This window comes from Melospiza georgiana, chromosome 6 (genome assembly GCF_028018845.1).
Source record: "Melospiza georgiana isolate bMelGeo1 chromosome 6, bMelGeo1.pri, whole genome shotgun sequence".
In the NCBI taxonomy this organism is placed as follows: domain Eukaryota; kingdom Metazoa; phylum Chordata; class Aves; order Passeriformes; family Passerellidae; genus Melospiza; species Melospiza georgiana.
The window spans coordinates 16240182-16253395 of record NC_080435.1 but is presented as its reverse complement, the minus strand read 5'-3'; the positions used below and the strand labels follow the sequence as shown (position 1 = coordinate 16253395).

At 43.1% G+C, this 13214-nt stretch overlaps 1 protein-coding gene across 1 annotated transcript in view; it reads left to right on the top strand.

Annotated features, from left to right (window-relative positions):
* The first annotated feature begins 4658 nt into the window (after nucleotides 1-4658).
* OSBPL5 (oxysterol binding protein like 5) overlaps nucleotides 4659-13214 on the top strand; it is a 172922-nt gene continuing 164366 nt past the window's right edge. The window contains exon 1 of the mRNA XM_058025711.1: nucleotides 4659-4765. Coding sequence (XP_057881694.1) covers nucleotides 4751-4765 — 15 coding nt within the window. The 5' untranslated portion in view covers nucleotides 4659-4750. The remainder of the gene's footprint in view (nucleotides 4766-13214) is intronic.

The following is a 13214-nucleotide window of genomic DNA, read 5'->3' as shown; positions in this document are numbered from 1 at the left end:
TGCAGTGTCAAACTGATTTAAGGAGGGGTGTGTGTGTGTAAATGAAAACCCAGTCCCTTCCTTTTATTGAACAAACCCAGCAGATCTGTTCAAATTCACTTTTCCCATAAATAACACTAAAGGCCAGAAGCTGCATTATTAGACTTGCAGAGTTGCTTCATCTGAATCAGAGCTCTGAGCAACATGACTTCTTTTTTCTTTCCTCAGCTGTGAGTCCCATAAGGTCTCCTTTCCTGTGTTAATGAATAAGTTAGGTATCTGTCATGAGAGATCACAGGAACCATACACTGAAGCTGTTTTTTACACATACCTGCAGCACAAACCCCCCAGCTTTGACAGAGCTGGTCTCATCCCTTTTGCTCATCACAGGCTGCTCATGGAGTAGGACTGTGTGAAGCAACCTAGAGCTGAGCACTGCAACACCAAATCTTTGATCTTGTCTCTCCTTCCGCATTCTGTTCACTCAGAAGCAGCCTTCCCCCTCAAAGCAGGATACTGTGCCTGCTGACCTGCCTGCTCCAAGTGAGGGTATCTCACTTCTCACAGGGGTAGACAATTCACAGGGAAATAATTTCCTCTTACTCTCTTGCAGGCTGCTTTAGTGTACTCTAGGATCAATGCCTGTTTTCTGGTGCATATTGCACTTGGATTTCTCCATGTTTCTGGAGTCCTGACAAGCGGGGACTGCTTAGACTTGAGGTGGGTGCAAAAACAATCTGAGTTCTTCTGATTATTTTACTTGTTTTCATATATATATGGCCTTTCATCACTCCTTGCTAGAAAAGGTGAAACTACAGAAAGTCACAGCGTCCTGCTGTCCTTTGTGATCAAAATGTGAAGGATTGAGTGCAAAACAGTTTTCTCCCAAAAATCAATATATTCTCTTTTAACACTGAGGACATCTATATATTTAAAAAAATAAATAACTATTAAGGAACTGTGCAAATACTGAGCCCATAAAACACAGAAAAGCAGAATACTGCTGTTAAAAGGTTAAGACTGCCCAACCCCCTTGCTGGGGACATGTGCATGCCAGCTGCACATCCAGGTGCTGGAAGAGATGGGGAAGAGGGAAGCAGCTTTTGATCTTGTGTTATAGAGAAGCCCAAAGCAGATTTAACAGCCTTAGCTCTTACTACAAATATACACTTTGGTTCCTTGAAGTGTCATTGGCTTCCTGCATGCTGCTGGGCTGTCCTAGTGTAAGAAAGTGCTGTAGCTTTCCCAGAAAGAACACCCTAGTTCACAAAGGAGAAATGTGAAAGGCTGAAGAGAATAAAAATGGGCTATGGCTAGGCAAAGCACAAGCATGCTATGGAAACTCCTCACTGAACAGGTTCAGCAGATAAGCAGAGTTCTGCTTTTTTTTTTTTCTTTTTTTTTTTACTTTTTTCCTTTTTTTTTGTGTGTGTGTGTGTAGGGTTTTTCCCCTTCAGCTGTTGCAATGACTCACTGATTTGCATGGCCACTCTTGTTATGGATTCTGAAAAGCTTTGAGTACACAATTGGGTTGATGAAATGCCCTGTCAGCCATCTCTAATTCAGCTAGATTTCTTTTCTTTCTCTTCTTTCTCCCTCCTAGTGCCTTACTCTAGATGTGCCTTACCACTTTAAAACTAAAGTGGGACACAGGGATGTCAGAGGGAGAAAAGGAAAATTTCTGAACTCCCTGCCCTGTTCCAAATTAATTAGAACCCAAATCACCTCAAATATGTGCAGAAAGCAGCTTAGAAAATGTTCTCCATTACTGAATTTAAGTCCTGGAACTAAAGTTTATGATGAGTGTTAACCAAACCCTGCAGCAGCACTTCTCTGTGCAGTTTGACCTCACTCCAAACACAGAGGAGAAGAAAATGTATGTGTTCACCAGGTTTTTAGCACAATGTGCACAATTTCCAGCCTAAATCAACCCAATGCTTGCCAGTGGGATGGGACACCAGCACAGCTGCCTGGCTGAATGTTTTTTTTTCAGCTGTGGGAAAATGAAGAAGTTCCTGGAGGCAGACTGGTCTGGGAACCTGCTTGGCATCCCCCTCTTTTGTGTGTCACTGGTGTGGGTCCTGGCCTGCTGCTGGCTTTGAGCTCTCCTGCTCCCAGAGGTAAGGAGGCTCCTCACCTGCTGTCAAGTGTCCCATGGTTCCCTTAAGCCAGCTGCTCTGAGGAAGTGTATGTCCAGCTTGGCTGCCTCTCTGCAGCCAAGGCACTGTTTTCTGAAGTTACTGCTTGACAAGCCTCTTTCCAAGACCCAAGGCCCTGTTTGAGGGAGCCCTCAGCATGTACTTGCCTTCAGGTTGGTGTGTGCTCCCTGCCCAGTGCTGCCCTTGAATGGACAATATGGCGGCACACCATGGCTCCAAATGGAGCCCTGTGTTTTACAGAGATAGCAGAAGAGCCCCAGCTGGAAGAAAAGCCTCTGTGAATTGACATGGGTCAATTCCAATTTACATCAAAGGAAAATCCAGAACATGAATGCTTGCACATGCAACTTTTCTGTAGAAGAATTCTTGGCAAAACAAGGGCATGCTGTACTCTTACAAGAATTGGGTAACCCTGGCCTGCAGATTACAGAGTTACTTTGAAGACGATGTTCTGTCCTCAGAACAAGATAGACTATATACTGTCCTTGAATGGATACAACAAAGAGGAATAAGCACTGTGCAAGGACAAAGCCAGGTGCCAAACATGGTGTGAGAACTGCTGATTTAGCACACCTCAGCTAAAACCCCTGATAGCATGACAGCCAACCAGCAAGTAACATGGACATGTCATTACAGCCTCTAAACCAATGAGCATTAGGCAGCAGCGGTGTGAGACAAGTGTACAGAAGCATAAATATGACAAGATTGCTAAATAAAGTAGCAATGTAGTAGCAAAGTGTAGCCATATTGATGTGATTGTGGTTACCCAGCCAACTCTCCCTGGGACCCTCTTCACTTTTCAAGATCAGAGTGCAAAGTCCAGGCTGCTGAATTCAGTCAGGCTGTGCTTCTGTGCTGCTTGATTTTATCATAGTGTGGATTCTGAGGAGCCTCTTTTCCAGCTCCTCTAGTGTAATAAAGAGTCCAGAGCTCTGGGGGATGCATCTTTGGCTTGTTGTCCTTCAAATAGCTGTAGTACCAGCATGAAAGGAGAGGTTTCACACAAATATTTAGAAAGAGAGCAGAGGTCTCTCATAAATATGTAAAACTACATCCATATAAACCAGGAGTTTAAAGGCAATGGCACATGAAAATGAAAACCAGTTATTGTTAATGACAGTCTTGCTGATCCTATGTCTAATATCTAATTTATTCTAATTTCCAATCTTCATATTCTAATCTTTTTTTTTCCTTATCATTTGCTTTTTCATTAAGAATCCCTTCCCATTTCAAGGTTCAATGTAGCTTTTTGCAAAGCCTTAGCCTTCCAATGGTCCGTCTGCACTACAGACAATTTTGTCCTCCAATACACGTAGGTGAGGGTATGTAACATCACTGGTGAAGTCTGGATGGTATTTGCTTTTCATTTGTGTTGGGAAACTGAAAAAACTGTTGCTGAGAATGGGATTTCACAGGGTTGCTGTCAGATTGGGTGGCAACTCAGCTTTGCAGATAAACCACCTTGGTGCAAGATTTCTGAGGAAACAAATCCAAATAGTTTTAACGTCAGAGAGGTTAGGGGAGGTAACTGCCAGCAAGGCAGTAAAATACTGTGCAGAGACCACCTGTGCTTTTTCTCTGCTAAGATTTTGAGGCAAAAATGTGTTATCTGCTGTCAAACTCTGTGTGTTCAGACTGATAATACAGAGGCCTGATCTTATTCAGATTGTTAATTTACAAGTAAATACCTCCAAAGGTCTTTCTTGACTTGCTTTCATGCATAACTGTCACAAATGCCTTGTCACCTTTAGGATTTACTGTTGGTTAGATAACACATAGTAAGATTGATTTTTTTTTTTACTGGCTTTTTTGGTTTTTCCAAGGAAAAGCAAGCCCTAAGGATCCTGGGATGTCAGGCAGCTGCTGTGTGAAGTATTGTTGCACACTGGGATATTTTCCTGCTGCTGTAGGACTGGCAGGGTGAAATCAAGGGCTCCTAAGAATGGCAATGAAGTCCAGGACAAACACGTGGGGCTGAGGACAGGATGGCTTCCCGCAGCCACTGCAGCAGATCCAGCTCTGGGAGATGAAGTAGGGGTAAGGTTTTCAGAGTCTCCACATTGCCCCCCATGAACTGTCTGTCTTCAACTGAAGGAACATTGTGTGAGCAGTAATTCCCAGTGCCCACAAAAAGCTGGGTCTGCTGTGGTACCCCTCTAGCAGCACGAATCCATGGCTCCAAATGTCACTCTATTGCTTCCCAGCTCATGAGGCTCCTGCCTGACTGATTCCTTTACCCTTGTCAGCGTTCAGAATAGCTGTGCACCTATTTTAGCCAGGCAAGACAAGTGCAAGTTGTTTTTCATGCAGGATAACTGTGTGCAGCAGCACAGGCAGGGGAAAGCTGGAGTTTTGGCAAGCAGACCCTCAGTGTGGGGCAAAATGCTCGCCTGCACTCTGATGCTGATTTTCTCCTTTATTGGCTGCTCCTGAGGCTGCAGCCGGAGGAACGGTCTCCTGTGGAACGGCAGCTTTAGACAATTTTATTGGCTGATGAATCTGATCTTGCCTGGCCACCTTCCAGAAGCACTGACTTGCCCGAGATGAGAGTGAGAGGAAGGTTGCTCTGCCTGGGGCTCTGAAGCGATTGTTGGGAGACCAGCGTAACACCCATGCCTTGCTGCACGGTGAGTATAGAAAGCCAGGTCCGTATAGCCACGTCTGTATGTGCAGGGTGCTTCATGATCTGATTGCTGACACAATTAAATGTGAGGCTGCTGTGGACTGTGTCTCGTTTGCTGCTTAATTATGTGGAAATGTACGTGGTAAATGGGTTGCTGTCACAAAATGCTCGATTAACTGTTGCAATGATCTGAGTTAAAACACTGTGTTTGTGTCCTACTCTGGTTATTTCCTGTGCTGCAACACATTGATTTAAGCTTTTAGCCACAAGAGAGCAAAATGCAGCTGCAAGATGTTGATATTAAAATTTTTACTTTGGTTTTGTAATTTTGCTAGTGGAAACTCAAAATACCAGAGCTGCTTGCTAATATTTGCTCAAGTCTTCTAAAAATTGCTGATTAATCTTGCCCTTTCTTTTTTAAGGGTAACTTCTGTTAAGTTTGATGCTATGGATCGTTTTGCAAGTTGTGCTCTGCCACAGAGCAAAAATAGGGCAGAGCAAAGGAAGGGAATGTTTTTAATGTAGCCCCCAAAGTGTGTGATGCTCAAAGTGGCAGGATACTGCATTGCACCTACATCAGTTGCAAACAGCTCTACAGATAAACATTTCTGAAGAGCCCCCAAAAATATTGCTACCTAAGGAACTGATGGTTGATCAGCGGCACTGGAACAGAATGAAGGAATGCAGCTTTTTAGACTGCAGTAGTCCTATAATATACAAGGATTGCAGTTAATCCTGAGAGTGCATAATACCTGCTGCTTCAAAAATGATACTAAATAACCTGAGTTTCACTCGAACAGCCTGCAGTGCCCCTGATACTTGGAGCGGAGTTTGAAGATGTCTATTTGTGATAGCTTTGGGAAGCAACATTTTATCACTGTACTTGTTCAAAATACCTCTCTTTAATAATTCGTAGGGGGTTTTTAGGAGAGGTGGTGCAGGAAGTGGGGTGTCAGTGTTTTCTGCAAATAGATCCCTCCTGAACATAGTGCAGGACCAATGTAGCTTCCTCAGAGCTGAGTCAAAATATTAAATTAAAGCTGGCTAAAGCTATACACAGTCCCCAAAGACTTCCCCAGCTAGAACTTCCCGTACTCATGGGCTGTGAATAGCACAACTGTTGATGGCAATGATGCTTTTCTTCATTCTTCTTCCTGAGGCCAAGGAGAAAACTGAGCAGCTTCATGATTTGCCTTGTCTGGAATAGCTTTGCAGTACCATACTGGGATGCAAAGGGTTCCTTAGGGAATCAGAAATGGATGGCCTGGGGCTGGCTATAGCCTCTTGGAATCACCTGCATCACAGCTGCCTTTCCAAGCTGTGTGGAAGTTATGCTTTGAGTACTCTGGGAAGAGGACAGAGTGGGAGGGCCAAGTTTGTATGTGCAGGAGAGACATGAACATTGATTTGCAGCTGTAATTGTAAGGAGGAGTCTCCCCATTATGTCCAAGTGGGGTAGAGGGGAGGCCTCGTTTGGTGGAATTCTATCTCTGTTTCAGCTCAGTAGTAAATAACTTCTGAACTGGCTCCCATGACAAGTGGAATGGCAGTCCATGAAGTCTGGCCCTGTTACCACCTGTGGTTATGAGAGTGAGTTAGGACCTTGTATTAATGAGAAATGATGAAGCAAATATGGTTTAGTATGACTTTTGTGCAATTGTGCCTGGTAGCATTGACAAACTTTGGTTCTAAATGTCTTGTAAACATTTATTTGGCCCTGCAAATAGTCTAAACTATGTTTTTGCTTGTTCCTCTGTTTCTGCACCATTCCTGTTCCTGTTCTTGCTGACTGAGGCTTCCAAGGTAGCCACGGGAAGCTGACATTCATACTCACTGGATTCCAAACATCCCTTCCAGAAATCACAGGCTCTGTCATTATATGGAAGATGAGGCTGTTTTATACCTAGTTTTATAGATATGTTTGTGATTTCCTGGGATTTTCTTGTGGAATCTGAATTAGAGCTTATCTCAGGCTAAGATTTAAGTTTAACAAATGTGAAAAACATAGTGTTGACATACCAAATCAGTACCTGCTTGTCCTCCTGGAGAAGTTTTTTGTATTAATGTCAAACACATCTCTGTGAACTTGCAGTCTGTGGCTGTTATAGTTGTAATACTGAAAAGGCAAAAAAAAGGGGGAGGAAAAATGAGTGAAGATGTGAATTTTGCTGGTTTAAGATTTAAATGAGACACATGGAAAGTAACCCCTGGTAGAAATGGAGCTTTGCCACTAAGTAGGATGCAATTTATTTGGAGGGGAATGAGTGAATGAGTGATTCTCTTGATTATTCAAGGGCTTTTTGAAACCCTGCTACTGATGTGCTGCTGGTGTGTTCCAGGATAATAGCAATCCTGAAAGAGCTGAATAATGGCTCAGTTATTTTTGAGCCTTTGCCATCACTCTACATGCACAACAGGCAAAATGTTGGTGATTTCTGTCAGTCAAGCCAAAAGTAGATGTGGCCTTACTTTGGGCACCATGGAATGGATACCCAAGGAATGCTCCTTGTGCCTGAGCTGTGTTGGTGGCCTCTGAGCAGTCCCAGGGAAGCAAGGGTGGCTCAGGGCCCTGTGGCAGGGCGGGGGATGAGGATCAGTCACATGGGATGAGTTGCCCTTTCCTGGCCTGGCCCTCAGCTTGTAGCAGTAGGAAGGCCATGAATGAAGCCACCCTCAAAACAGAACAGCAGATATTTTCCTGTTCTGCTTTCAGTCTGGTGTGGTGCTTTGCCCCCCAGTTGCCTCCCTCAGCCTTGTAAATGTTGCAAGTTTCTCAGTTTTGTTGAAGTGGATGAAAGATAAAGGCAGTTCCAGACATTTTATTTTGAGGGGAGAAAATGGAGAAAAGTAGAAAAAGGAGGCGACTAAAAATATAAAGCTTGTGATTTATGTTAATGATTGTACTTGGCAATTCTGCAGAAATGAAACCAAGAGAAAACTATGATTCTTTGACTTAAGAAAGCATTTGTCTGGAAATGTTTTGTTTTTAGCTTAAGACCTGAGTTAAGGGAGTGGAATACATTGATTTGTATTTTGACAGTTTAAAATGGCTTCTATGCAATGCTCTTACAGCATGTTCATTTAGAATGTGGCCTTGCAAATTGCAATAGTATTTTAAAACACTTGAAATTCAGAATGACATGTAAACTGTCTGCAGTGATTTTATTTTTATCTTTGTTGGGTTGGTTGGTTAGCTTGGATGTGAATTTGTATTTCTGTATATGTATATAAACATAATCCCATTAACATGTATGTAAGTAGGAAGCTGGTAGGCAATATGCTTACATATATACCAGCATGTTATTGAGTCATAACATGAAATATTTACTCTCAGTATCCATGTGTAAAGTTAATGTGCTGTGGATTCATGCTAGAAGTAATAAGGCAAGAAACTGTTTATGCTCTGTGATACAGATAGCCAGATCAACAGTGGGAGTGAAAACTGGAATTGTTCTTCCGTTTCAATTACAGCCTGACAAATGGTGCATTCATTTTTCATTGTTAATAAATGGCCCATATGGCATCCTTTGATCACATGCTCTGCAGCTTCTGCAACAGCAAGGCATTTATTCTCAAGGAATACAGAACCTAACAATTGATCTCAGCTTTCTGAGCAAAAAATTGTCTTGAGTAAGGGAATGGACAGTACCAGGAGAAGGTACCCTAGGTAGCTCAGAGTTTTCCAGTCTGAAGGCTTGGAGCATGCTGCACCCAGCAGCAGAGCCAGCAACCTCCTCATGTTCCAAATCACACTGGAAATAGCCAGGAAAGCTCTTTCTCCACTAGCAAATTCCATTCTTTCATAGACTATGTGAGGATGGCTTTTCCATGGTGCACAATCCAGATGCCAGGGTGCCTGGCATGCAGGGATAGAGAAAAACTAACCAGAGAAGAAATTTAGAAAGCAACGCAAAGCAAAGTTAGAATTTCTTTGTTTGTGAGAAATCTGTATGACCAAAAAACCCACCAGCCTGATACACACATCCCTTGGAATAAAGACAACCTATTTGCTTTTAATCACATTATTTATCATACCTTTTAGAAGCTTCTAAATCCATAGCCAGGACACCAGCTGGAGACATTCAGGAATATCTCCATGGAAATACCATCTTGGAAAGCAAAACTTGCTGAAGTTTGCTCATTATTTTCTGCAGAGCACTGCAGTCTGGGAGAAAACAGGAGCTAGGCAACACCATGTTTTCTACACCCACAGCTGTAACAGATGGATGGGTGACAGGACCTCTCCAGAGCAGCTCATGTCCTCCCTTCATGGTGTAGCTGTTGCAGCCACTTTGATCTTAGTGGGCAGACAGTGGCTGGGACCTTTCTGGGTGTTCCTATCACAAAATGATAATGATTATACCCAGCTCGTGCCTTTAATGTAAACTGAAGTGTTTACAAAGTATGTGTGGATGTACACTTCTACCTCCCCAGACACAAGAGGTTTCCTCCCTCACAGTGTTCATGTGAACCTCCCAGGGATAAGGAGATGCAGGATGGAAGCAGGGGAAGGGAAAGCCTGCTGGACTCCTTGGAAAATTTTCATCAGTAAGACAGCAACCTGTGGCCACTTGTACTGCAACACTGTCAGCACCCCCAGAGTAGTTTCAGCTTCTCCTTTGGCAGCAGCAAATGGCAAAACTGCACAGACTCACCCATGACCCCATATAAGAGTATAAGGGGACACAAAGATTTGTCTCCCCTTAATCTTTTGCAAAAGATGGACACAATATGAAAGCTTAAACCCTAAAGCAGATGGTGCATTTCTGTACCATCATGTCATGTGTTTGATGAAACATGGCTGGCTGAGTGTGTCCAGATGGGCATTGCTCCTTTGGTCAAGAAACCATTAAAACGTGGCAATTTGTGGGAATCTAGGCTAAAATAGGCTCTCACAATGGAGAGCTAGTACAAGGCACAAAGTTGAACAAATTGGTCCCCACATAGGTAACCAAAGGGGGTGGGGGCAGGATGGGATGACTTTAAAGTTATATAATAATTTAATTTGCTGTTTTAGTGCTAATGTAGAAAATGTTCCCCCAGCATACCTGGCTTCTCTTTTCAGCTGGCTTCTTAGGAAGAATTTTTTGAGGAAAACGCTCTGTGTGGTGTTACAGGCATGTAATTTTCAGGCTAGACTACAGAAGGATTATATACTTCTTATTTTGGTTTCCCTTGAGAGAGTTCTGCAATGTTTCATAAATCCAGATGACTGTATACTGTATTTTAGTGAATATGTAATTTGCCACATGGAATATATGCTGGTCAATGCTTCTGTTCTTAGAGGAGATGGTCACTAACAAAAATTATGTCTGACAGGCTGTTCCTTACTGTGGAATGATCTGTCTGTCATCTCCTCAGGTTCTTGTAAATTGCTGTGGCTCAAGATTAGGGTGAAATATTTAAAAGTTGTCAAAAGCAGCTTTAAAGCCTCTGACCTTCTAGCTTTTAGAAATGTTTTAGGTACATATGATGTTGAATCCTGTAATCACTTTTGAAATGTTTTTCCAGTCCATCTTCCTTGAATGAATAGAAATGTCTATTTCCTACAAGTAAAAAGGGCCTAACTTTGGCCAAAAAGCATTGCTGATCATGAACTTGCTGAAATCTGTGAGGAGAAAATATGGAATTGACTTGCTGAACTGATAAGGTCTGTCAGGGTCAATCATGGGTAATTACCTCAACCTCTCTAATAGAAAAGATTGTGCTTGGAAAAAAGCATGGTAGGAAAATGCACTTGTCTCAGCAAAGGAATAGTGAACACTTGCCCTGTGCAGGGCCAGGAGTTGGACTCAGTAGTCTTTATGGATATCTTCCTACTCAGGATATTCTATGATACCATGATTCTGTGACTTGAATTACTTTCCAGAATCCATGTTACAGGAAATAGGAGTTTTATCACAGCAGATTAGATTTTTATATTAAATGTTCCTCTTTGTTCTGCAAACCGAATCTCATTCCTCTTGACCTTATTTAATATGATGGACACCAGAGTTTAATATAAAAAAAAGAGAAGAAGTATTTGCTTAACTTCTTAACCCCCTTTTACATTACAAGGCTGTGGCTGGGTGGAAGGACAAAGGTATGATGCATGAAAACAGGAAAGGTTTGTGTTCAAGCTGATGTCCCATGTTGGCTCCAATATATGAGCATCACACTAACCATCAGGGTTTTCACAGAAATGCCATGAATCTCCTATATGCAGGTGACTTCTACCTGAGAACCAAGGTAAAAAACATGACCCAGTCAAGTGTGTGATAAATATAGACACCCACTGCAGCAACTTGCACCAACACAAGCTCTGAGTCGCAAGCAAGACACGTGGCTGTGTCTCAGCAGTCAGTCCCTGCTCCAGGCTGCAGTTCAGCTGCACTGGCTCCCAGGTTATTGCATCTGCACCAGCCATTTGCATGGTCCCAGGAAAGGTCTTGTCTTTGTGAAGTTTTGATAAAAGGTGGTTAGATTTCTGCAAAATGAAACTGAAAGGACATTAATACTGAGTAATCTGGGAGATGTCTTTCTACACAGGCTTTATTAATTGTTTCCTTCTGTGGTTATTTACTTACATTTACAGAGCTCAGCAGAGCTATTCCTTGCTCTGGTTTTATCTCATAAAATTCCAATGTAGAGAACTGCCATTCAGGGATGACACAGTGTGATGTAATTTAACTATAGGTAAGGTAGCTTAATTAACACTTTCAGCCTGTCTTAAGGTGGGCTTAGGATATGCAATTTTGCCTTGTGATAACAGTCAGTTTTTCATTTATGTCTTTCCTTTATCACTGTAGCAGTGGAAAAAGAGCTGATGTACTCTTTCCTTGTCATGTGACCTTGCAGCTCCACAGTGGGACAGGGAATGCTCTGTTCAAGAAAAATCAGTGTTTTGGGGGAAGGACTCAGCAAATTAAGTGAGAGCCTGTTTTTTTCTAAAGGCTGATTCATATCAATGTGAAGATCCTCATACACTGTGGAGCAGCACTGTGCTGATCTCAACAGAGCTACTTTGTTTGATGGGGGTTAAAAATCCCAAGTGTGTGTGATTCTCTTCTGCTGGTGCAACTATCACCACTGTGCCTAGGGAAGGTGCCTCTCTCTCTTCCTCTTCTCTCTTTATGGCCTAGCAACCCTACAATGCACTGTTTGTCCCCTTTTGAAGGTTGCCCTTGCTCACGTGGTGAGCTGTGGCTCAGTGTTTCTCCTTGTGTGAGCTTTGATGCCATGAGCCTGGCAGCAGAGACAGCACAGCAGCACTGGCTTTGCTGCAGCTTTACTCCCTGAAATGAGACCCCAGGGCCTGGTTTGCCCAGCTTAGCCCAGGCTGCCATCTCCATGCTCACTCTGCTTGTCTCCACATAGCAAAACTGGGCTTTTCTCCCTCCAGCAAGGCATATTGAGGTGGTAGGAGTTATCCTGGAATGGGCTCCCCTGCTGGCAGTGGCTTACCATGGTATATTGAACTGGGCTGCTTCTTACATGTGGGAGCAGGAAAAGCCTGTCCCCATGCTGCTCCTCCTGCTCAGTTTATAGTTTTAAAAGGCACAGTCTGCTTGAGTAGCCCTTCTTCTTTGTTTGTAGGTTAGACAGAAGTCCCTGTGGGTCAGCTTTACATCTTCAGCTGTAAATGTAGGTCAGCTGGCTGCTGGGCAGAGTTTTCCTTATCCTTAAAAGCACAGCTCCTCACACACAGCTTCACAGTACATTACCTTTGCTGGTCTGTAAGGAGGCTCCTTTTGCCAGCATGGCAAGGGATGCAGCTGCTCTCCTGACACTGGCAGTCCTGCCAGCACGAGAGCAGAGTATCTATTGGTCTAGGTGGAGCAGATATGCAATGAGAGCAATTTCTGCTGTTTCTGACACTTTCCTTTAGTAATGAGAGATTGATATCAGGCCTGTTAATGAAATTAATTATCATAGGATGTGACAGTGTCTGTAAATCAAAGCAAGTCCTTCGGTTCTTCTGTGCCCAGGCTTTGTTTATTCTGATACTAAACCTAAGATTTGCTCCTTCGTGAATCTTACAGAGTCCATCAGAAGTCTAAAATCTGGGAAAGATTCTCAGGAGCTCACAAGGAGCCAGTTTGGTTCAGTTACACTGTTGCTTCCTTCACAGCTCACATTTGGTTTACACATCCCTGCCTGCAGGCTCTAATCTTGGCTGTGACACTCATTATGCTTTAATTTTTTTTAGCGCAGTTTCCTAGGAAGTTGAAGCTTATGCAATCCTTATGCAAAAGGAATAGCCCTGAAAGTTTTCCTAAAAAGACAGCACAAACCAGCCAATGGGTTCCTGAATCAGAAAACTTATGTTAAGGTGCACAGAGAAGAAGGTGACTGGTGCAGAGCTTCCTTTGTCCATGGCTGTAGAACCACAGCAGGGTATGACTGGGGCTTGGATGACCTCCAGAGGTCCCTTCTGTCCCCAGCCATCCTGTGATTCTGTTGTCCAGGAAGCA